General features: G+C 38.6%; 1 protein-coding gene across 6 annotated transcripts in view; it reads right to left on the bottom strand.

Annotated features, from left to right (window-relative positions):
* Positions 1 to 10,896: 10,896 nt before the first annotated feature.
* The window catches only part of UTRN (utrophin), a 362,109-nt gene continuing 346,589 nt past the window's right edge, over positions 10,897 to 26,416 (bottom strand). For all 6 annotated transcript variants that reach the window (XM_050973004.1, XM_030235269.2, XM_018916973.3 and 3 more), the window contains 6 exons: positions 24,756 to 24,914; positions 24,126 to 24,369; positions 17,923 to 18,031; positions 16,382 to 16,468; positions 13,687 to 13,709; positions 10,897 to 13,023 (listed from right to left, as the gene is read on the bottom strand). In XM_050973004.1, the coding sequence (XP_050828961.1) occupies positions 13,015 to 13,023; positions 13,687 to 13,709; positions 16,382 to 16,468; positions 17,923 to 18,031; positions 24,126 to 24,369; positions 24,756 to 24,914 (631 nt within the window). In that variant the 3' untranslated portion in view covers positions 10,897 to 13,014. The remainder of the gene's footprint in view (positions 13,024 to 13,686; positions 13,710 to 16,381; positions 16,469 to 17,922; positions 18,032 to 24,125; positions 24,370 to 24,755; positions 24,915 to 26,416) is intronic.

Raw genomic sequence — 26,416 nt, forward strand, 5'->3', positions numbered from 1 at the left:
AGTAGCAATAGAGCTAGACAAAATAGGCTGTACTCAGATCAAATCATGTTAGATTTATAGGTAGGAGTTGGGATTTGATAACAAATCAAGTGTTTTAGGAATATTGTATTTTTCCCAGAAACATCCAAGCAGACCCAAACCAAAACCCCTCTGGCTTGAAATAAAGAGGTGGTAAGAACTACTCCTCTGGGTCTGACATCCTTGAAACCAAAGCCACACTGGGAGCACTCACAGCTGTGAACTTTTAATGGTGTGAAAGCCAAGAGACTGTCTCTAATTTACAGTGCTGTAGCAATCAGGTCTGAGCCCTCTTAAAACTCCCGTGGCATTCAAGACTGCTGAGTTTTGGCTCCTTTCCATTTTGAATGTGGATATTTGCAGTGCAGGTACCTCAGCTCTCACCTTGCTCTCACCTTGCTCTAAAGGGGCTGGGGAGTAGCCTTTTCCGTGGCCTCTTTTGTGGTTTTGTTATCTTTATTTAAAAGAGCTCCAGCCCACAACTGGCAAATCTGGCAATGCCTGAGGCTTAACCTGATACTAATTTTCCCAGTAGCACAGCAGGAATGCAACCTAAAGAACCTTTTCTCACAGTTTTTTAGTGAGTGGTCTTCCGGGGTTTGGCTTGTTTTTGGACAACCAGGGAGAAGAGCAGGAGGAACTGAAGGGGGTGCTTATGAGTTAAAATGGAATAATTTAATTTACAACAGCTTTGGAAAGCAACAGCTCTGTGTGCATGGTGATGTTATTTCCCCCAGCCATTTCAACAGAATTCATTGTGGGCTTCATCTTGGTTGTAAGCTGGAGGCAGGGTGCTCAGACAGGGCCCAGCTGAGCCTTTGCAGAGGAAGATTTTCTGCTGAAGAGTTGCCTGATGCTGTGGGGCCCAGGTGAAAAGGAGGCCCTCAAACTACTGAGTTTTGTCCAGCTGTGGTGGCCATTGCACGAGGCTGCTGATGTCCCCAGGCTTTGGTCTGATACTGCCTCGAGGTGCCTCCCCTCCTCCTAGGAGTGAGTGTCCCTGTGGCAGTGATTTGGCTTTCTGGAAGAGGAGAAACTGCTTCAGGCAGGTGCTTGACTGAGCAGTAATCTCAGTTTCATTCTGCAGTAGCACAGTGTCTGTCTATCAATTTGGTACCAGAACACAAAACTGACAATGCAGAGGTAGAAGCAGGAATTGATGCTTTTATTCAGATTTTTTACTTTCATTATCTTGCTTATAGAGACTTTCTCAAAAACTGCAAGCGTTTTAGTGTTTTTCTTTTTTTGTACTGTCATCCCTCTTATGTTGTCCTGAATCATTTCCAGAGGAGCGACTGAGTCCAGGAGCTCCGACTGCACCTGGAATGGCTGAGGGAGAAGTGGCTGGAAGAGGGTGCCTCACTGTCACTAGTGGTGAAATATGTGTATGTGACACAGGGAGCCACCAGCTGGGTGGCTGTGCAGTACAAAGGGAAAAATGAATCTGAGTTAAGCTCTCCATGCCAAATACAAATGGGCACATGAAAATTATACCAGCAATTTTGTAACTTTGGCAACTGGCACTCTTGGGTATCACTTCCCTCCCAACATACACTGATGTTCAGGATCTGCTCTAGGGAAAAGGAAGGCAAAGACTTTCCATGAGAAAAGAGCAGGAAAGATAAGGGCTGAAAAGCTGTTGTTTCCTGCTCTATGAAGTCAGGAAGGTAAGGTGAAGGAGATTTCTTAGACAGCTGGTGCAGTAATTTAAATGGCTGGAGAAAGGGCTTCCTGCCTCTTTCTAGGAAGCACTTCATTGACCAATGTGATTTTTTTCATACTTCACTATTTTTTTAACTGTGTACAAAGGTTTATTTGTAGCATAAAGCCTTCCAATAGTCTAAATAGAAAAGCTTGTAATGTTAAGACACTTTAACAGACTCAGAGTGATTGAGGTTGTATTTCTGAGGTCATCTTATCCAACACCTCCTGCCCACATGAGCAGGGCCACCCAGAACTTGTACAGTTTTTAAAATCTCCAGGGATGGAGACATCACAATCTTTTTGAGCAGCCCCTGCCAGCACTTGGAGACTCCCATAATAAAGAATTTTTTCTTGATGTTCTGAGGGAATTGCCTGTGTTTCAGCTTGTGCCCACTGATCCTTGTGTTGCCACTGAGCATCAGTGAAAACAACCTGTCTCTGTGCTTTTGGACCCTCCCATCAGGTATTTATATTGGTGCCCTTCTTCTCAAGCTGAACAATTCCAGTCTCTCAGTGTTTCCTTGTAGGAGAGATGCTCCAGTCCTTTGATTATCTTGGTGTTCCTTGGTAGTGCACAGTTAGGAAAGCCACCATGGATGGCAACCCAAGCACCTGAGTCAGTTTGTGTGTGAGACCCACAAACTAGGGAACAGTTAATTATAAAAGGAGCAGTAAAGAGAGCTTTAAATCACTGCAGACAAGAAGTGATTGTTTAGTGGATAGCAGTAGACTCTTGACTGAAGTGGCACTCTTTTTTTTCCTATGAATGTCTGAACTCTTCATACTTTGCATTTGATGAATTTTTGGTTTAGGTTTTGTTTTTTGAACAAAGTGAGTTTCCCAGAAGTTGTTTCTATTTAAAAAGAATGCCTGACAGTTAATGGTGTTTAGAGTGATGATTGTTTTGTCATATAAATGTAGTTTATATTTGTATATTTTAATGGCACAAGGGACCTCATGAAAATGGGCTGTAGGAAAATAGCTAGTTGAAAATTTTGCTAAATTTAGCAAAGTCTTAAATCATTATCACACATTTTTTTAAGTTGCTTGGTTAAGCCCTTACCCCGTTGTTCTCTTTATGATTAAATACTTACCCTTGAAATATTCTGTAAATGCTTTGACATAGATTGCTAACCCTGGACAGCAGGGTCCGTTGTCATTGGGATAAGAATAAAAATCTCTCAGAAAGACAGAGGTCATGATTACTGTCAAACATCCTTCTGTAGTTGCATCCTAAGAAAAAAAAGTTGAAATATAAAGTTTCTGAGATTAATTCCTTAAGAAAATCTTTTAAGTGTCCCCAATGTTGGAGAGAACACCAGAAGTATGAATGCACTACCAATGAGAAGGGGATCATTAACAGGTACAAACACTCACAGAGCTTTTGCAAAAGATTGGGCAAGGTGTGTAAAAAGCTGAGGGCTAAAGCACTCCACAAGCAGGATTAGTATTGCGTTCTTTAGATTTTTCTTGGTTCAACCTTTTTCTTTTCCTGACATGAACATGTCTATACTGTGATATGAATCTTAAATTCTATATGCTGGCTGCCTTCTGGCAAAGGTAGAGTGTTTGAGCACCACAGTTTTAGAGTCTGGGCCCTATATTGCTGATTATTTAATCTTGTAAGTATAGTTTTTTATGTGGGCTTTTCATATGTTTGGTTGTTTTGGTTTTTTTAGTATTATTTCGGTACAAATGGTTAAGTTGAGAAATTCAATACCTAAGAAAACAATTTACCATTAAGAAGTCCAGTGCCCTTACAGGAAACCTGCAGCCACAGATGGCAAGTTCTTAGTGCCTAAGCAGCCAGGACCCACAGCTAGACTGTAGGTCTGCTTTTAGAGTCCTTGCAGAAAGAGCATCTCTGAGAAGTCTGTCCCTCTAATGCCATAGCAGTGCCATTGAGTTACCTTAAATTCAACTTGATTATTTTTTTTTTAATTTTTCTTGGAGATCTTATTGTCTGCTGACAACAAGGCAAATTTCTGGCCTAGAATGTATTTAGCTACTCACTGGCAATCTAGCTTCTTGAAATTTGGCTTTTGCTGACACCTTTGCAGCTACATTAATTTTAAATCTGCTTAAGCCTATTGTAAATGTCATGGGGAGACAGTGGGTTGGCAAATCTATTCCTTGGCTCTGTCTAAAGGTATGTGCAGTATAATATAGTGCTGGTGAAATACCAGAGGGAAGGAGGGGGAGTCATTCTAAGGCACACACTTGGACTGGCACAGAGTGAGTGTGTTCTGCCCTTTGTGCAGTGCAGGAGAGATGAAGCGGAAAGAGCTGCCCATCTACTCCCAAAACAATTTTTAGGGCTTCTTGGGAGAGAAGGATAGCAGTAAGAAAAACTCATTATTTCAGTGCATATTGAAACGCCTTGCTGTCATTGTAAAATGAGTAGTTTACCAGCTGTACTAACATGTATATTAAATTTGCCTCCACCCTGCCAAATCAAGGTGTTTGGGGAACTGAAAGGGCAATTAATTCCACGATAGACCCTGTGCTTGTATGTACGGTTTGTGAAAACACAGAAGAGTTTTTTACAAGTCCACAGAGACATAAATACTGATTGTATTGACTTTTTTGTATTTGTATGGCAGTAACTCAGGGATACATTTCTAATGCAGATTCAGCTCCTATATGGCACTCTAAATACTAAGCTGAAGGCTAAACATAAATGTTTGCAATCTTCAATCAAGAAACCTCAGTGGTGATGTGGGAATAGGTAATTGGCCAAATTATTTACTGACTTTGATATGAATGCTTATTCGGTGCTTGCTTCCCCGGAGCTAAAGTAGGAGATAATAGCCCCAGCCTTCAGTCTCAGTTCTTTCTCAAGCTCTAAGATAAGAGCACATTTTTAAGGTGATTATTACCTAATTACTGCATTTATGCTGCTAATACCCACCAGATAAACACAGCTTTCCTTTTTGAGTGTTGCTGAACTAGAATATTAAGTGGCCCCAGGTTGGGGATGGGGAGCCCAAATTGGATATCCCCATTCTTGCCTTGCTCCTTGTTGGGGAAGACCAGGCCTTGAAGTGCCTGATGGGGTGGGAGCCTCTAGGGGCCAGTAGTGGCTCTCAGGGGAGGCAGATGGTGGAGGAGAAGCTGTGATTTCTTTTTCTTTGCATTTTATTTTATTTTTCATAAATGTTTATTAAACTTTCACTGGTATAATCCTGTCCTTTTATGCACAGTTGTCTCCAGTGTGTGTGTATATATAAAAAAGTATATATATATATACACACATATAGTATATTATATATATAAATAACTGAAATAATGCCATGTTATCTTCGGTGTTGCTGTTTGAGGGACTTCTTATTGGAAGGGCAGTCCTCAGGACTGATTTTTTTACATCTGCTTCATTACAGTATTAATATTTTTGATTTCTGCCTTGTCATTTCTGCCAGTCTAGGAAGGAAGGTAGCTGGGTGTGGAATATCTTGGTTTTAATCACATCATGTAAATTAACTCTTTGCTAGGTACATTTTGCTTGAGAGGGGCTTAATACCACTATTAGAAACTAGGGGGAAAATCCCTCTTTTTCTTAATCATCCATTTAGATCAGCTATCCAAGAAAAACAGATTAATAAAAAATACTGTCATTAACTAAACTGCCATATTTTATCCAATCTCTGTGGAAACAGATGTGCTATGAACCCCTTTTGCAACTGGGCTAAAGGCTAATAAATAAATGCAGAGATTGCAGACAAGGCTGTCAGGCTTAAGGTTCTGTATGTACATTGATTTTTTTTCAAAGATGGAAGGTGTGATGGATTTTTTTTTTCTGGATTAGTTAATTTTAACCTTAAAGAGCCCTAAAATCAGCGGTGTCAAGAAGAGGTGACATTTGAGGATGTTTGTAATCAGCCTTTAAGAAGTGTAACTTGGTTGTGTGAAATGACATTGTCCCATTCATCAAGTTGTTATTTTAAGTCAAACTTTCCAAGAAGCTTTCAGTGGGAGCCTTGCTTTGGGCAGAGAAATGGAAAGTGTACTGGTTTTGTCTACCCAGTAGTCATTTCTAAGGTACAGGAGATGTCGTAAGTAACCAAGTGTGCAACTACATTGACAAGTTTATATAATTTCTAATTGAAACACTAGGTGTGGTTTGTTTTTTTTGGCTTTTTAATGCTCCAAGGTTGGCTGTCTCTGGACATTTGAAGGAAAGTCAATCAACACATGTGAGTCAATGCCTGGGAAAGCAAGGCATTCTGCAAGAAGAGCAGCTAAATGAAAGTGGCATGTTAGGAAATACTATCTCCTAATCCCATTTTTCTAAATAGTGCTGTGATTTGCAGGAAACACCACAGGAGAACCAAATTTGAATTTGAAACCAATTTGAGAATTTGCAGGAGAACCAAACTGTCTGCAGAAACAAGAATGTGAATAGTTATCAGAAGAATTTCTTTGCCAAATGCCACCAAGCTCTAAGTGGGTTAACCTTGAAGTCTGCAGCCTCATCTATCACCTACTGCCTTTTCCATGGATGCTTGTGTGTTGTCCCAAGGCAGGGTACTCTGGCAGCAAAGGGAGGGTGTCCTAACAAAACTAATCAGAGGGAGTGACTATTCCCCTTTATCTGGGGACACAGGGGCTGGGGTGCTGGGTCCAGCTTTGGACACAGAGTTCAGCCCCACCAAATGCGTAGCACAATCTGCACTTTGCGAAACCAGATGAGTTTGGAAGTCAAAATAATTCTCTTCTGCTACAGCAATCACTAATTTTCCTGTCACAGCAAGCAAGCAGCCATTTTAGGGAAGAAGAAATTACAAGGCTAGGCAGCAGAATGACAAATACTGTGGTACATCTTTGTTTGTGTATAAAGCCTGGCTCGTATTTCATAATAAACTCAACTTTATTCTGATAGTTTACTGTCATTTCACTGGTTTTACTTTTCAGCCTAAAAGCATCATCTTTGCAAGAACTGGGATTTAGGGGATGAAATAACATTGTTATTCTGCTCATGTTTCTGCCACTTGGGTTTTCTATTTGTTCACGTCTGTATTTTTATAGAAAATTGATAAGTGCTGTAATTATAGTCTGTTGAAAGCAAGTAGGTCAGAGCTACACTTTCCATTCCAGAGGGGCTGCTGGCACTGGAGACAGAAAGACAGCTGGATGTTTTCACTTGTCTGGGTGTTGCTGCCATTCATTAGACTTCTCACAACTGCTCACCAAAATACTTTCAGAGGTACTAAACAAAATCAACCAAAGCAGCTGTGTTTAAAAGGTCCTCTACTCATGCATTGCAATTCTCTGGCAAGAGATTTTTTTGGGACATCAGGCAAGAATTATACTAACTGTTGAGGGAAAATTTCTTAGAGTGTACTTCTCACCAGATTCTCAGTCATTCTTCATGTAAATGACTGAGAATCTGGTGAGAGGAGGGATCTTGCTGGACCTCCTATTCACAAAGGAAGAATGGGTGAGGGATGTGAACGTTAAGGGCTGCTGCAGCTACAGGACCATGAGATGACAGTGCTCAGGATTCCAAAGGGATTAAGGCAATAAAGCAAGATTGCATCCTGGGCCTCAGGAGAGCAGGCTTCAGCTTGTTTGGGGACTAAGAAGAACACAGATATTCTGTCCAGTTCAGCAGGGACTGGGTTAGGAAAGCCTAGAGGCCTGATAGGGGATACGAAAGGTGTAAAGAATGACTTTAAGTACAGCAGCAGCAAAAAGCAGGCTGGGGAAAACATGAGCCCACTGATGAAGAGGATCTGGTGACAAAGGGCACAGGAATGTTTGAGGTACTGAATCCTATTTTTATCTCAGTCTTTAGTAGTAAGACTGGACAGAAGTCTGGATCAAGAGAGATGTCCTCCTCCTTGGTGGAGAAGAATCAGGTTAGGAAACACTTAAGCAAACTGGATGTACTAAACAAACTGCCCATGGGATGTGTTGGGACATACCCTGGAGTGCTGTGAGAAGTGGCTGATGTCATTGCAAGACTGTTTTTAATTACCTTTGGAAGGTCATGGGAAACAGAGGAAGATCCTGAGGATTGGAAGAAGGTAAATGTCACTTCGATCTTCAAGAATGAGGATCTAGGTAACCCTTAACATTCTTTATTCCTCTTTGCATTTAAATCAGTGATGTGGATTGTCAGTGGCAGTTACTATTGTATCTTCTGTCTGTTCTCTTATTTATTGATGTATACAACTTCATTTGTGGGTTAGGTGAGTGATCTCAGCCGTCCTTAACTCATGAGCTTTTCTTATATTTTCTCTCCCAGGTCCAGCTGAGGAAGGGAGTGATTGAGAGGCTTTGGTAGGCACCAGGTATCCAGTCAGGGTCAACCCACCTCAGTCAGAAAACCAGACATTCTCAGTGTTTATATGACCGCATAAAGAAAGTGACTAACAAGATAATAGTTATCTGTAAATAGAGATTCAGAGATGATGTGAGAGAGGACAGATAGCAAAGCATAGATGCTCAAGTGATGTGTGAGGTTTTTTCATTTTCTCCTCCTGTCCAATGTACTCAAGACTAGCACAGCTAGTAATTCTGTGCAGCTTTTCTGTATTCTCTCTTTTAATAAGCAGACTTCAATTTAAATGATACCTTTGTGTTGGCTGCACCACTTGCTGCAGTGCTGAGGCGCTTGGGAAAATGAGCTGAGCCAGCCCCCCTGGTGTCTGAGGTGTTTAGAAAAGCAGCTGATGAAAACTCTACCTACCCCTTCTGAAGGTGGCTGCTGCACTCACACACAGCTGTTCTTTCTTAGCTATAAATTTAAGTTGTAAGGACTGAAATTTTTGCTGGCACATCATGAAAGTGACTCAAAAGACAGAAGATGCATTCTCAAAGCTATGTGAGCCAAGAATGATTTTTCATTTTCCAGCCTCAAGAACACTGTTTGAAGAGCACAGCTGATGACTACTGAGAGCTTTTTTGCTTCTAAGATGCAAGAGATCTCTTCCTGCTCAAATATTCTTTCCCCCTCTAAAATTTGTTTGGTTTTTTTTTCATACCCCACTGTTATTAATTTACACCTTGCCAGGATTTGTAAGACTGATTTTATTGCTGTTGTTGTGGGAACAGAATTCTCAGCCATATGGCATGACATCTTCATTTCTGCATGACAGGAGACAGGATCCATTTTACAGTTTTGCAGTGCAGCAAAAAAAAATGCCTTCATGAAGGATTTTCTTAGGTGAACTCCATATTAAAGTAGAGAACAAAATATATGTGTCTAATGAACAATTTCTTTCCCAAGGGGTAATTTGTACTGGAAAAGCTTAAAAGAATATTCTGGTCTTCTGCATAAATCCAAACTTGCCTATTACAATAATACATTTTTAATTTGGCTGAATTTAGATTTATTTGGGTTTTAAATCTTGTCATTTGGTGGGCTTTTTGGGGTTGTTTCTTGGTTGGTCATGTTGTTGTTGGTTTTTTTCCCCAACTGCAGAAATAACAGAAGCGAGGACAGAATCCCTGTCCCAGGACAGGGAGGTGCCACAAATTGTCATGTGCATACTGATGGTCTGTGTCCAGTATTTCTAACCTAACAGGGCTGGTGTCTCATAATCTATCTTGATTTTGAACATGTGAAGAGCCTTCTCTTGGTCTAAAAAGAAATAATACCACCCATACTAAGATGATTGTTTCACTGCGAAAGTTCCCCTGAAGATGAAGCCCCAATAGCAGAAGGATTTGTACCCTCTGATTCTAATTAGATGCATCAATCTTGCATCTTCTCTGACAAAATGAACTGACATGTTAATAATACAGCTTAAGGGTGTTTTCTAATGAGAATTGAAACTGATATGCTATCAACCAATGCCATCCTTTCTGGGCTGTGCAGGAAGGTGTCCCTCCTGATGTTTTGCATCGATGTGTATTTTGGACTCAGACATAATCCTTCTCATGAAAAGTATCAGGCTGGCTTTATTGGGCCTGGCAAAGTGACTGCACAAGAGGCTGGTTAGTGCTTAAAGGGAGGGAATGCTCACCCTTGCACTGTGCATGGAGGAACCAGAGGTGCCACGCACTGTTCCCAACACCCTTGAGAAAAGCCCAGTGGCTGGTGAGAAGTGGGTGCCCTTCTGTTCCCCATGTCAAGGGCCAGGACCTTTGTGGCACAGCACTGCCTTTTAAGCTGAGAACCTTCCTCAGGTGGCAGCATCACAGAACTCTGGTGCCTGCTGCCTTGGCCATCGAGGTACACAGGGTGCAACTTGGAGATAGGAGCACTTGCATAAATCTTTCTCAGTCAGGCCCTGGTACTGAACCATACCTTTCCTGCTGCCTTCTACTCTACAAAAATATAACTAAAATGTTTATTTTTTTTAAGATGACAGGTTGTCTGGTTTAATACATGCTTTAATCTAGGAGACTCTTCCTCTTAAGACACATTCATTGTTCTAACTACAGAATTTAATTTGATTTTTTCTGTAGTTAAATTCCTTGCTAACTACTGAATCACTTAAATAATAATGTTTCCCTACAACTTACTTGTTAACCATCCTTTCACAAACTGAGGGAAAAGGTCATCACTGGCATTTATGTTTGACATTCGTTAGAGTTTAAAAATAAAATCCAAACAAAACCCAACAACTAAACATTAAAGCAGTGCCAGCTATTATGATAAGGAAACAGAGTTGTTAGGACTTTGTACTTTTTTTCTCCTTTAAGTGTAACAATTCTAACACAGTCATTAAAATAACTTGCATTAATGCAAATACCCGAAAAATCAGAAAGTATATTTTCTACCTTGTGCTGCTGAATACCAAATGCTGTGGTTCAGCTGAGCATCTTGACTGAAAGGCACCAAAAACCTGAAGACTAGTTCACAGTTCTCCTATTTGACAGGGCTTCATGCATTATTGCTGTTCTGCAATACATATACAGAACATTTAAAAAAAAAAAGGCAATCTGCTTCTCAGCTATCAGATTTACTATCTGTCATGAAACTGAGCAGGATTCTAGACTAAAATCACTCAAGATGGAAAACTAGAAGAAATATGCAAGATTTATGAAGAAAAAAACTACTGCTTAATCTCATTTATATAAATTCAAACCACAAGAGAAATAACTGGGACATAGAAATTGACTACCACAGCTTGCTCATGTTAATCTTCAGAATGAAACTTTCAGCATTTAGCAATGAGATGTGCCATCCTTGAAGCCCAAAAAATTTGGAAGGATTCCATACTTTTTCTCATGTTACTGCAATATATATTCCTTTTATTTATGATAGTCTCAGAGGAAGAATGTTACAATGTAGTGTTTGAAGCAGCATTTACTTGGCAGCAGAGGACAAAGGATGCATACAAACACAGGCAGAAAAACAACTTTATACATAACCTCATATTCAGAACAAAAATAAAATCCACCAAATTCACTACTGATTTCTTTTTATACTTATGTTGGGAGTATTTGTAAAGATTCTTTGCCTAGAGAATTATGTAGCTTGATAAAAGCCAAGTACTTTGCAGAGAACAGAATGTAAAGCTATTTCCAATACTACTTATGAAGATAGGTCTGAGGTAGAAAGGTGGTCATGGTTTTCCTCTTCTGTAAAATGTGGGTTTTTTTCTTCTCAGAATAACTACGTTACATTTTAATAGAAGCCAGCATCTTCTCTTCTCACCTTGATAGCTTTGCTCCACTTGCTCAAGACTAATACTTAGCATCTGAAAAGCTCTGTAAAAATGCCAAGTCTACATCACCTTTGAGAGGTAAGCACTATCATCCCCATTTCACAGATGGGAAAACAGAGGCAGAGTGGTTAAATAACTTGCCAAAGGGTCCAGAAAGAACTGGCAGTGGTGCCAGCAGTAGAAGGTGGTCAACACTGTGCCTGAATCACTCCTTGAGCAGCAGCAATTCAGGAGTAAATACTGTGGGTGCAGGACAGTCTGGCTGGCAAAACTTCACAAAGCCACTAGAAATTCCTGACCTGCTCTTTTAATGTCCCCTAGCATGTTTTTAGTAGCAGTAGAGAATTTTACACCTCTTTCAATACCATCTTAAGATAACTTTTTTTTCCTTCAGTAATAGTTAAGAACAACACAGCTTTGTTTCTCTTTACTATACATGGAAGGTATTGCATGCAGTTTTACCAATTAAAGTTGTCCTAGAATTAAAGCAAGTGTCCATGCAGCATTGTAAACTCTGTGAAGGCATTAAAATCTCTGATGATAATCTTTCAACTGGAGATCAGATGATCAGTAACACACTTTCCCATAATTATCCTTATCAAAAGTAATAAAATAAATAAATTATCTTAAAGATAAGGATGATCTGCAAGATTACAACGCCAAATGATAATATCTACGTGCACTGCAGTTCTGGAGGAAGTTCTGTTGCTAATAGTATTGGAAAGGGCTTTCTAATTGTCTCTTCATTTCCAAGAGGCAGACAACAGAAAGGGATCTCACAGAAATGAGCTTCACTTCATAGACTGTAAATTCCAAAACTTGAAGCAAGTTTGGCCCAGCAGGGAACAGCAAAGCTTTGTCTCTGAACAAAGTTGGGAAGGATTACACTAACTTAGTTCTTACTAAAACCAACTTAAGCTATCATCTAAGTCCTCTTTTTAGCTATCTCCCGATTCAAAGTAAAGTAAAGCTTAAAAAAATAATCCTCCAAATGGAGTGTTGTCTGGAAATAACAAAAAGGAAGTTAAAAATACCACTTAGGTACATGAGGATGCTAATTATTACTTGAAATGAGAGTTTACCTTGTTTAATTGAATTATAATGACAATTGTTGTTAACCAGTAACAATAGTGCAGATTATGGGAACTTCATATGCCAATGCTGAAAACAATGCAAGGATATTCTGAAATCTGTGTGGTCAGATGGTTAGCATACAAATAATCAGTACAGAATATTACATGTGTGAGAAATATATAACTAATATGTACTTTACAATGCAAAAGCAAAGAGCTGAAAGGAATGTATGAACGTAACGTTTTGCTCCAAACTCCTTATGCAGTTCTCTTTACGATTATCAAAAAGAATGTATATAAAGCCCCTGCCCCTTTTCCCCTGGCTGTATATTTATACAAATCAGTGACAAATATTCCACTGCTCGTTAATTTACAGTTGCATAGAAAGGGAAGAAGGAAAAAAAAAAAGATACTATAAAAACAACATCCTTTTCTTTGGGTATTCAGTGTTGTACTGGTTCAAGTGGAACTCGCGGTGGGAGCGCACGGCGTGTCCCGGGGTCCCGTGCAGGTTTGTGATGAGCGAAAGGTGCGGCCGGCAGAGGCAGAACAGAGCTGTGCTGTGTGCCACAAGCACTGGCTGACATCCCAGGAACACCTCACATGGCCTGTTGTGATCAGAAACATCAGTAGCACAGGTCAGCACACACAGAAACTCCTACCTGCTCTGGGCTCAGTCAGCCCGGGACTGTGATGGCATCTTACAAAACCCCTCTGTTTTAAAAATTCACATGTATTGGCCTGAGGCTCAGCAAATAATTGAGGCAAACAGTTAAAAGAAATCTAAGCTGACAAAACTGCGGTGTTTAAAGTCCTGGTTGAAGTGGTTGCCTACTCAGTGCAGACAGTTTAATCTAATGCCTAAGGTGCTGCGTGGCTCCTGATCCTTGTGCACTGGTGCCCACAGCTCCTGAGAGTGGAGCTGTGGGCACCAGGACATATGGACATCTTTGGAAGAACCAGCTTTGATATTGCAAGCTGCTGCTGGCTTTAAACCAATTGGCCAAAACAAATGCAAGCTGGTTCCATCTGGACAGCAGCACAGACCTGCAGAACCATAATACCTGTGGCAGTGCCTAACCTAGTAGAAATTTTCTATTAACTCTGATATTCTGGAATCTGGCCTTCTTGTTGTATTAGTCTAGCTCCCAAATAGACCTCTAGAGAAAAATGTAGACAAAAGCCACCCCAGCCCCTTTGCTTTAATTGAACTTTTCACTTGCTTTACTTTGTTTCCAATGCCTATGCAAGTATGTAAACATATCTCATACCTGTGGTCTGCCAGTGAAACTTGCTGCAAAAAGAAAAGAAAAAAAAGGTTAGAAATTTACATGATTCAGCATCTTGACAGTTTAAAAACAAAGTTATTATCAGAAAAACACATACTGCAAAATAAAAAAAAATAGACTTATCTTTAAAAGACTAAACATTTAACAAGAAATGTGTTGCAATGGTTTAATTATTCATTAAGTTACTTTAAACACATTTATAGCATTTTAATGATATAGTTAATACAAATTGTTTCATTTACACCATCTGTAGCCATATCTTAACCCCAGAGTGATGTATTACAGTATCATCTGTTTGAAAGGCTCTGTTTTGGACATCACTCAGATGCACAGACATGACTTCTGCACAGCGTTCTGTACACCTGCCTACTTCTGAGGAACAATGGCAAAGGCAGGAAAAAGGGGCATTATGTCCATGATCAGTGGATCTGAAGGACAAAAAAACAAAACAAAACAAAACAAAAAAAAAAAAACCAAACCAAAACAAAAAAAACCCAAACCACAAAACAACAAAATCCACCATTGTAAGTATTGCTGGCCTTACTATATGAATAATTGCTTCATAAAGGATATTTGACATAAATAGAAAGATGGAATTCAAGATTAATTATAACCTGAAATCCATGAAAACAAATAAGCAAGACTACTATCTCTGTTAAACAGTCAAAATGGGATAAAAATTATCTGCATAAGGCTCAGATGCTAGTATCTCCTCGATAGAGGCTGTGGCCATGGCAGAAGAGGCAAGTAAAGATGAGGTGAAGGAAGATATTTAATTTCTGGTTTGGTTTTCTTTCTTTTTAATAACTGGACATGAGATGTTGCACATGAAGGTTGTTTTGAAAAAATTGAGCTTGGATATAATAAAGAGTTTAAGGACGTTAGCGTTTAAGGTTAGGAATACTGTGATGCCTATAGAGTCCATGGAATCTACATCATTTAAAGTCCTATAAAAACAGGTTTGACAATTGTCCAGCCAGGAAAACAGATCCCTCTCAAATGGCCACAGGAAAAGATGGTGGACTTGGATGGTCTGTCATGGTCTTGCTCAGCAAAACTCAGAGTCTAATGCACTTTGTTAGGAGGGCCAGACTAATAATCCTCATTCTAGGCTTCTAAAACATTTAAGCTATGTATCTGACAGTTAAAAAAATTTACTTCAAAGTAAAAGATGTTATAGAATGACTGAATGAGAGCAAACATAAGTAGCACCTACTAATTGGGGCAGGGTGGTTTAAGCTGACAGTAGGGAAAAATCACATTAAACTTGGAACTTTGCCTTCCTTTAATCTTAAGTGCTCAGATAGATTTCACCTTGGTTTTCACTAGCAGATTCTCCTATCTTGCTCAAGGTGTTTGCTCAGAGAATCAGAATGTTTTTCTGTTTTCCAGTTCTGGAGAACAGCCATCATTACCAAGCTTGCCTTAACACAATGCAATTTGCTTTAAATTCATTTGGGCCAAATGATCATGTAGCTGTGGAGTCACATAGCAAGACAGTAACTTTCCAAACCAAGAACAAATGCTTGAATTGCATTTTATTCTGGTTTGTATACACACACATCCTCGAGGTGTGCTGAGCAGCTCCACTAGTTGACCTCAGATGAGATGCTCCTGAGAATCAAAACCTTAATTTGCAGAACAAGGGGCTCTGAATTGTTGAACTCATCAAAAATCAAAAAGGATAGCTGAAACAAGACCTTTTTTGCTAGAACCCCATCTGCTTTTTCAAAACATGCAAGGTGCATCTTCTGTGACTCAGCAATGTGTGTTCAAGAGATAAAAGGGGTGTTTTAACAGGGCTCACAGAGTTTATGAAATAGCACAGAGTTGAGTCTTGATGCTTCCAAAAGGACTGGGCTTAAACAGCCACTCTCTGACTTCTGCCTTTTAAAACTGATCATTATTATTACATTTCATTTGAAACTTTCAACAATTTTGAGAATATATCTAAGTTTTCACTACTGTTTTTCTAAGGCAAAAGAGCTGAAAATATATATAGAGAAAGACATGTATATGTATAAATGGATTTTACAAAACCCACCATAATACATGAGACAGAGTCTCACTTTTGCAAGTGCAGGGACACTGGAAGGAGGATCAGTGGAAATATATGTCAGCTGATACAGGACATGCATAGGAACAAGCTGGTTTTCCTTTTGATCTCTCTTTAATAGACACTGAATAAAATATCAGCTTCCAATGCATTTAAGCAGGGAAAGGTGTCAAGTGCTGCATTCACAGATTTCCTCTGGTGTATTTAATAACTACTTCAGTAATTAGTCTAAGGACGAAATCTATTTCTTCAAGCTCTATTACAAAAACTGCATTCCGAAATTCTGAATCTGCATGCACTTAAGTTCTACAGAAGGTTTTCATCAGCAGCTAGTGAGATTCTAAACGTCTTTCTTCTTATTTAGGCAATGCTGAAAACTCCACATTGAGCTACAGGCTTTTCTTATAGTGAATTGCTTTCACTTAAAACAAGAACATTTATCTACCTTCAATAGTAGTGTCTTTTGAGGAATTTTAAGGGACAGAATTACACAGCTTGCATATCTACACAAGAAATCTCCTCAGAGATATTTATTTTCCTAGTCAGTACTACAAGAATTTTTTTTTTCAGAAGACTACCTCAAATCCAATATGATTCTCAGAGACATTTTGTTAAACTTACAGCAGCAAGCTGGAAATGTGTTGTTGATTTGCTCCATAACATCTGTTAGATCTGTGTTGGTATCATGAGGTGGAACTAACAAGTCATCTGCAGATATGACAACAAAAAAATCATTTTTGTAACAAGAGGAGAAGGAAAAAAAAAAGGACAACAATATTCTAAAAGGCATTCTTAGCCAACATTCCAGTTAATTACTCCTTTATATTTCACAGGAAAACAGTACCTGAAACCTTTGTAATGTGCAGCAACTATCATCAATAATTGCCAGCCTTGGGAGAGGACATGAAAGTTACATTATTGATTTGCAGTCACTCATTTATTTTTCATTAAAATTTTAGCATTGCATCCAGGATTTAACTCGAAGTTGCCAGCAAGGAACAGTATATAAACATTTACAGTTAAAATAAATAAAATGACAAGATGAGGGAATTAAGCTCAATAGCTACTCTATTAAAATACTGTTCCAATTGCAGATGATTTGTCATATAACTTTCAGAATGAATGCACCATTTTTTCTCTGAAAAAAATCCCAACATTTATATTTCAGATGGTCTTTATTCAATATGTACCAGCCATTTCAGTAGTGCTAAAATACCCCTTGCCATCTCTTTGAAAAATTATGCTTAAAATTAGCCAAGAGAATGGTTAGGGAACATAACTGGCTGTGTTGTTGGCAGTTTTATTGGACAGCATCTTTCATACTGCATGAAATCAGACTCAAGTTCCATGTTTTTCCAGATAAAGTAAAAACATAGGTTAATGCTGAATGAAAAATGTTCAGTATGCAAGAGAATATTTTTCCTATTTTCTACAGAAACAAAATAATATTTAATCTATAACACAAGGCTTAAAAACAAAAACAGGAGGAACTTGTATATAAGACAATTTGAGAAAAACATTTTCTGTCTTCCCCTACTTTTGTCCATGCAATGGTCTGTAGTTATTTCTGCTAACTCACAGTGAAATTAATGAACTCTGATACAAGAGAATTTAAAATAATCTTTCAAGAGAGAAAGAAATCCCTTTATGTGCAGAGGCTGTACCCATAAATATTGAATTATTCCTAAAGATGTGAACCTTTTGGGAGTGGGAACATCAAAATACCAGGATAAGCAGAGGTTACACAAGAATTTATAAAGCAGACACTAAGTGTAGATTATGTGATTTGGACATTTGGTCCTGTACGTGACAGATTACTTGGGTCCATCTGTGTCCTGAGGACAAACGGCTCTTGGCCACTTCAGTCCAATGAAATCTGGTTCCCCTTTCAGTGAGGATGGATTTGCCCAGTAAATTCACTTGGTAAGCATAGCTGGAACCATGGAGTCTATTGAGAAAAGTCTGGAATTCAGAGTCACGTGGGTTCTTAGGATACCGCAGCTCTTGGCAAGTACGAGGAAGGAACACCTCCAGCTGCACTGAGCAGAGGCATCGCAAAGATCCTCTCCTTTTGATTTACAAATCTGTCCAGAAGGTGCCAACACACCTATCCAGTAGTCACCTATGGCCTCATGAGCACGTTATCTGATCAGAACACTCACCTGTCTGATGGAACTGCGAGCTTGTGTCCTGCTCCAGCGGGAAGCTGAGGGCAGAGTGCTGGGGCGAAGCACAGGGGGAGGCACCATTGACCCGGGAGTCTGACTCGGGCTACGTTAGAGACAAGGAGACACAAATTTAGGTTACTTGTATCCACATAATTTAATTATTCAAAGTTGGCTTAAGTCTATACAACTGATGAGTGGTAAAAAAAAACCTTGTTAAAAGAAAATCTAGACTTAAGAAGAGCTCTGACAAGACTCCAGTTGATGGTCTTGTTAAAAACAACTTTCTGTTGCATCACAAAACCACAACATAACATACAGCACACACAGTATGCCCAGGTTCCCCGTCCAGCTCTGCAGAAAGACTACACAATGTGATCATTTAGGTTGTATTTATCTGCATGGGTGTATACACACATATACACATGCAAACAGGACCCATAAAAAGCTTTACAAGGATGACTAAGCATACTTAGAAACAACTGTTCAATTATGAACAGATTTTTAGAACTCCAGAATCAAATGAACACTCAAGACAGATTCAAAACAACTTCATTAAATCCAAAAAGTGGTAGCCAGCCATCACTCCTGCTGATGTTGCTTCTCAACCTTGTGGAACACACCAGATTTGCAGGAATTTTACTACATAAACTCCTGAAAATTATGAGAAATAACTTCTATCCTTTGTAAAGAAGCTTTTCTGGCTTCTCAAATTCACTTAAAGAATCATGGAAATCAGTATTACATTTAGCTGTAACCATGTGTGTGTTTGAGATTACATTTAAAAATACATATATGAACAGAAAATAAGAAAAGGCTCAGAAATATTGGAAGGGACCTTATTCAGTCATTTTTTCCCTTCTTTTCCTTCCTTTCTTATTTTAAAAATTCCTTTGAGGAAGAAACTGGTAATATAGTATTTGAACTCCAGAAGTGATTTTTCTGAAAAAAAAATAAGTGAAATAATATTTACATCTGAGGTAGATTAAACTAAAATTGTTGCTGCTATCACTTTTTTTTTTTTTTTTGATTTCAAATGATGAGATTACTTCTGAACAGCTTAAGAAGCAGGTTATTTAAGTAAATCTATCAAAAGCAGATACTGAAGTAATACAAAAGGTCATTGCTTTTAAGGTATTTTTGAAACTGAGCAGGTACCTACAACAGCTATGAGACTTGATGCAGAGTTAGAATACAGAATGGCTGTTAATTTGTGCACAAGTTTGCTCCTTTGCACTTCACTGCCTTTACTGAAATACTCAATTTCTTGAGATAGCTTCCAACTTAACAAAACCAATCTTCAGTAAAACTCCTCTAAATCTTATCTCTTTCAGACAATACTAAAGGCCAGCTTGGACTTAAAGAATAAATCAAGAAATTTTAGTCTGCATAGGAGACAAAGAAAAATCAAAATGTTTTCAAGCCAGAGAAGGATTTCACTGTCAAGACACTTCTGTGAACAGTGAATTACTATCAGGTAGTTTAGTAATTTGCTGCTCAGTACCAGGCTTTAATCCAGCTAAAGAGTCTAAGTAAAATGGGTGTGATGATTTTAAATCAGAGAAGCCTGGGACTGCTTAACCCAGGCAATTCCATATCACAGGAATCACTGAAATGCTAGAGCTGTAGTGGTAAAGAGAGGAAGGAAATTCTCCACAGATGAAGAGACTCTTCAATACAGAACAAGAGAACTAACTCCAGCAGCTGTCACTGCTTGCCCACCCCACAAACAGATGAAGAGAGAGAATGTGAATCATCCAAAATGCAAGCTTGCACCTGGAGTAAATCTCTGCCTCTGTCCCTGTTGAAGCAGCAACTATGAATAAATTGTGCACAGGTGAATGAGGGTGAATGAGAAGATCTGTGCTGGACATAAAAAACTGCAGCACAGCAACACATAGGCTCAGTCAAGGAGAGTGAGGCACTGCAAAGTCAACAGTTCATGTTGATAGACAGACACTAAATGCCTACAAACTCAGGTGATGAGTTAGTCAAGGTACCACTTGTTCTATTGTAAGTGATAGAAAAGCATTGCAGAGCACAAGGACTGTCAGTGGATAAACTAAGAGAAAACAAAATATACTTGGAACACCTTACATTGACGTACCATATGTTGCTGTAGCAGTCAGAATGAAATATTGCAGCTGGATTTAAAAACAAGTCAAAATCCACAACACCATCATCTTCTAATCAGATGGCAATGCCTGATTACTTAATTTTCATTTAAATATACTGATAAATGATAAACTGCATAGTTCAAGTGACTGCAATAAAAAGAAAAGCCTAAACAAACCAAACACTTCTTCCAAATTAAGGACAATATTGTGATGCAGTTGAAGAGTGGGGTTTGGTGCAGAACGTGAAGGTTTGTCATAGTGGTATAATTGCCTAAATATAATAATCAGATACTGGGAAATGTTAAATGCAAACCAGTTAAGGATATGGCATGATTTAACAATTTTATTGTTGAAGAACTTGAGAAAAATAACACATTGTATTTGACTCCAATTATATAACACCTACAAAATATGACCACTTCCATCCTAACCCACTTCAGGCATCATGGAGTTCATGTATTCTTATTCAAAGCCACTCAGCAGACAGCCCATAAGCCAGAAACCAAAAGCAAATAGCTCTAGATGTTATTATACACCTGCTGCTGCTTCTTGAAAGAAATAAAATCAGGGATACTGAGCATGCCTCTATAGGAATGAGGGAGAGGTTTCCAACTCCAGCCTCAGGGAGTTTTCCAACTTCTTTTTAGGTAAAACCAAGCAAAGATATGAAGGGAAAAATAAGTCCTTCTCCAGAAAATGATGAAGTTTTTTTTACAGCAGTTTTTAAAGCATTTCAAAGGAGATATTTATTTCAGTTTTAATCTACAGTGCCTTATTTCACTATGCCTCCTGCTGGTGTCTTTCCCAAAGAAGAGCCTGAAGTGCTCTGTGGCTTAATGGACAGTTAGGACACACCTGATCTTTCCTTGAACTCTGCTGCTTTTGGTAAAAACCAAAATAAACCTCAGTGTCCCCAGTCTGAATCACAGGAAACCTCAAAAATGCCCATTTTACTACCACATTCATTACAGATGTTTCTTCTTGCTCCAGAATTTTTCTCTTAGCTACAAGAGAAACAAACTCTCCTGCACTCTTCTGATAAAGCTCTTTTGCTTTCAGCTGGAGAGGGAATTGCAGCCCCTATTTACTCTCTGTCTGATCATACAGCTGTTGACAGATGATTTTAGCTCCCACTAACTTCAAGATCTAATCCAATATGAAACCTCTATTCAGTAGCTCAGAGAAAACAGAGAAAAATTCAAGCAGACTTTAAATGCCCTTCATAATAGGTCTCACTTTGACTTTGGAAATGCAGTATCTATAAAGGCTGAAAAAAGAAAAATGAGAATGGATTCTTTATGTTTTCTCTGTCTGATTAACATGTTGGTATCAAAGCTGTCACATGCCAGTTTTGTTTCACCTTCCTTTTTGGCACCCTAATCAATCAGGCAGACAAAAATGACAACATTTTGTGACAGTTACCAATCCTTTGGGCTTGCTAAAATAAAAATAGTAGGGTAACCTCAGAATTGTGACCTGAAGTAGACAAATGTGCAGTGAGGATGCATGCATATTTCTGCTGAAGGTGCTCTCTAAAGAATGTCCTGGAATGGTCTCATCTAAATTAAGCAGTTAGTACATGAAAGTTTCTAAATTTCATTAAATCTCTACCCCCATATCTGTGTGTAGACAGACTCACTCCAATCTTGTGAAGAAAAAAAAGTCCCAGTATTTTATGCTCAGTGGTATAAAACACCAGTCAGGAGGCTAGTGAAGAAGAGGAATGGGGAGAGTTGCTGTTGATAGAATAGACAAAGAGATGGCATGAAATACCAGCCATGGCAAAGATATTGCTGTAAGACAGTTGTGTCCTCTAATACTAGTAATTATATTGTTGTTATCTATTTTGAGATTGAGGCTTATGAGTATCTTTTTTGCAAATCATCCATCTCATTAATAAGGAAAGGCATTCCTTTCATCCTCCAAAAATAACTGGGACAGCCAGTAAAAGCAAAAGAAACAAATAAATGTAAATAGGCTTCCAATAAAGTCCTTCCCCAAGCAGTGAAATAGATAAAGGCTGTCCTAAAAGGTAGTGGCCAAGCTGACAGAAAAACAAACATTCCGAAAAGTGGTCATTTTTTTCAGAAAGGGGGCAGTAATAGAAATCAGTGCTGCTTCATAATTCTATCAATGTCAAAATAAAATTCAAAGAACATTACTAAAAAATTAAGGTATTTATACTTTCTGAATCCCCATCAGGGGAGTAGCCCCAACATTCTGGAAATAGCTTGTGAAACATCTGGTAAATTAAGAAATGGTATGTACAGAAAGGCACATTGAAAAGCCACAGACAGGTTATAAAAGAAATCATGCAGATCTTCTCATATACTTGACTCTGTATGAGCCACTTTATTAAATGACAGAGAAGAAACAAGGCCTTAGGAAATAATACTTGGAAGAATCAGAAGCATGGCATGACTCCCACAGAGACAGGACAATGTGGACAGAAAGCAGAAGAGCAACAGTATACAGTAAATGAGTTGTAAGCAGTCCGAATATTGAAAAATGTCACCTCTATTCTGCTTTACCCTATCTGAACCCAAAAGCTGCAGAATGCCTAGAAAATTCCAAAGGCAGAAATGATCAGATTTACTGTCCCTTCTCCCACCCATTTTATCACAACAAAAATGTATACCCTAAGAATGGTATAAGAATTCCAAAAAGATTACAAAATTGTGAGATCATCCTCAGCTACATTAGGGAAAGAAAAAGAAGGGTTTTAAGGGGTGACCAAGTTTCTACTCTAAGCACTAAGTTGCAAGGGACTGTGGGTTTGGCAGAACTCTGTTCTATTCAACCATGTTTCTTTGCAGATTTTAAACACTTCTCTGAAAGACCAAGTATTGGCCACATATCCCAAGAACATTACTTGATAAATTATTATTAACAACACACCAGTTGCTATCTTCCCTATGAAATATTACAGCTACTCAAATACTGATTAGAATGCTAGAATAACAGTAGCAACAAAACAAAAAAAAAAAAAAAAAAAAAAAAAAAAAAAAAAAAACTCTGCTAGAGGGGTAGAGAAATCATTGGAATGGAGGTATCTAAATCCTATTGAGCCAAACCTGCCTAGAAAATTGACAAAGTCAGCCAGTGAAACAAACAGCAAATACCTTAATTCCTGTAATGAGAGTATGATCTACAGCAGCTACTTAGGCCATTTTAATACCTGGTTTATGTAGCCTGTTTCTTGGCTTAGTTAAATCCCCTACTACATCTGACTCATGGAAGGCAGGAAATACTTGCCTTTCTGTACTGTGATCCAAATGTAATGATTGATCAGAAGAAAATATTCATACAAATTTATCTTTATTACTCAAGCTTCCACACATGATACAGTACAAACTACCATCTCTAACAACACCTATGTTGCTCCTCTTATTGTGGTATTATGGTATATGTTGCTCCTGTTATTTCTATAAGCTAGGTGTGCACATGCTGGCTTCCAAAGCAATCAGCATTCCTTCTGCCAACAAGGAGACCCTATGATCTCCAGCTACCAGCACCTGATAAAAGTCTCTTACCTCCAGCATTTACTTGTGTGAAAGACCACTTTGCTGTAGCTTACTGGTCTAAATATGCCACTCAAGAGGAATTGGATTTTTAATGCAACTAATTGCTCCTTTGTATTTCAGACATATCTTTGGCCATCTGTCTCTGGCATGCTAAGAGAGGTCTGAGTGACTAACTGTGATAAAACATAAACATATTATTTAAGGAAAGTGTCTGGTAAAACTTAAGTCAAACACAGAATGTGGCTGGCATCATTACTTGGAGTAGGGTCTATATTTTCTTCCCATGGTTTTTAATTAATGCAAAACTATTGCTCTTGTTTGTGTTATTCTCAGTGTTCCCTGAGTTCACATGATCACTCCAGCACTTGTAATCATTTCCTGCTCATTTGACATTAACCATGGGTTATACTAGAGGGTAAGAAGAAACATCTCGCTAGAAATAACTGATTGCAACAGACCAAGAGTACATGGTGAAAATATCTGCAGCAAAATGCCAATGCCTTTGCTCCACGAGGAAATCCACTGTGCAGAAACAATATGGGGCAAAGTGCACAAGTACCTGCTCGAGTAGCTGCCGTAGCCTGTGAAGCTGAGACTCCAGTTGTTTATTGTGATCTTCCAATATTTGCATCCTTGCTTCCAGGCGACCTTTGTGCTGCCTCAGGAGCTTAGCTTCAGCAATGAGCTCAGCATCTTCAGAAGCATGCTGAGGTGACACAACAGAGTCAGGAGGCGACGCAAGAGGGTTTATTCCTCTCCGAAGGTGTTGCTCCTTTAGTTGCTCATATTCTATCTGCAGACTCCTGGGATATTGAAAAGTGGAGGAGAATGATGACTTGACCAAGTAAATGGAAATAAAAGACTTCTTAGACCAAATAATGTTAGCATCTCCAACTAGCAACACAAGTAGCTCAAGCAAAGACAATGTTTTGACTTGTGTTTTATGGGGGATTGAACAAAAGGCAGTGAAGTAAAAGTGAAACTAATTTATTTCTTCACAGACACCTCCCTCTTCTAACAGAGCCAGCCTATGCACAATATATGCCTTGATTGTGGACTGTTGTTTGGTTGTTTGTTTTTTTTTGCTAAAATCATAACTTCTAGGTCTTTCCCATCTTCAGCATAGTACAGGCATGACTCAAGCAACAACAAAATGACTATTCAGACACCAGTATGATGATTATGAGACCTTTGCTCTTCCTCAAGGTCGGCAATGATACGCTCCAACTCTCCCCGCTCCTCCTTCTCCACTGACTTGAGTATCTGAGCAGGACTCTGTGGCTGACTCACAGGTGACTCTCCTCCCAGCGTCTGACAATACTGCTGGATAAGGGCATGCTCATCCTCTCTGAAACAATAAAACAACACAGATAAAGACAGAGCAGTATAACATTTATTATGCGAGCAAACATCTTTATCAAGCTGAGGGATTTTGTTTGTTTATGGAAAAGACTAAGTGAGAAGAAATTAAGCCTGAAAAACATACTGAAAGGAAATCATATAAACATACAATGCACAGGAAAAAAAGAGATTAATCTGTAGTAAAGGATCAGTTTAGTTTAATCTATGCATAAAGAAAAAATACTGGAAGTGGTTTGAAAAGAAAGAGTGAAAGCAAGAATCAATGGTTTGAAAAGAAAGAGTCAAAACAAGAATCAGCAATCAAAGATACTGATTTGAAATGCCTTAAATAAAACAAGCATCTTCTAGATAATTTTTTTAAAAATATGTGACATTTTTGAAATTTTTAGAAGATAATTTTGGTTTGCTCAATTTACCTGATAAGATTAGAGAACAAAAAGTCCCATTAGAGTTAGAGGAAAAAATTTCCATTTTTATCCCCCTATTTTGATATACACATACAAGACCTTGAAATTCTGCATTGGCAGGAGTTGTCCTTCTTAGAGGTTCAGGGACAGAAATAAACTATAGCACTGTCCTCCTCCTGACTCACATGAAATTACCTTCTGGTAAGGAGATAGAGAAGTCCTGACACTTTCAATTATGCTTTAATACCCAAGTGAATTTGGTTTTGCACAGATGTGCCTTACTTTCTAAGTTGCTGGCTTTTCTCCATAAATAAAGTCAGATGGATAGAAAGTGAAAGACACCACATCCTAAAACCAGTTTGCTTGCTTGGTCACTCAAGAAGGATGAACCAACAACAGAAAAACATATACTATTCATTTTTAAGAGAGAAGTTGCTGCAGCAGTAAAAATGATGAAAAAAACCCTCATAAAATTATTTCCTTTGACTACAAACCAGACTCTGCACACCTCCACCTCATGATATCATGAAGAATTGGCACAAACTTTACCCTAAGGATCTCCTACAGTAAAAGCATGGTCAGAGCAGAGTGATGCATACATGGGCAGTATATACACACATACTCAGATATTATTTAGAAATGAGACTTTTTCACATTAAAAATATTTTATGTGCTAACTTTTTTCCTCCTATTATTAGAAAGTAGCAGTTGCAAATTCTGCTATCCACTGGTTATGGAATGAAAAGTATCCTCAAAATCAGAAGTTCACTATATGCTTTCCAAATAAAAGTGTAATGGAGATTTTCAGGAGGCTTTAGAAATCTCCTGTCAGTCCATATAGCATCTTTCATCACAGAATTTCCAAATGTACTGTCTCATTTGAATGAATAGTAAAACCAGTTATTAAGAAAACTATACCCTGGAAGAAACAGCAGTTATTTCTGTGGTGAGAAACAGTCTATAAATAAATGCATGTACAAGTGAAACTCATTAGGTGTCTTATGGGACATGCATATGGGTTGGGGGGTACCTCAAAATAAGTTCAAATTCTTGGGACAAAAGGAGAAAATGCTCATGATAG

The sequence above is a fragment of the Serinus canaria genome, chromosome 3 (genome assembly GCF_022539315.1).
Source record: "Serinus canaria isolate serCan28SL12 chromosome 3, serCan2020, whole genome shotgun sequence".
Taxonomy (NCBI): Eukaryota; Metazoa; Chordata; class Aves; order Passeriformes; family Fringillidae; genus Serinus; species Serinus canaria.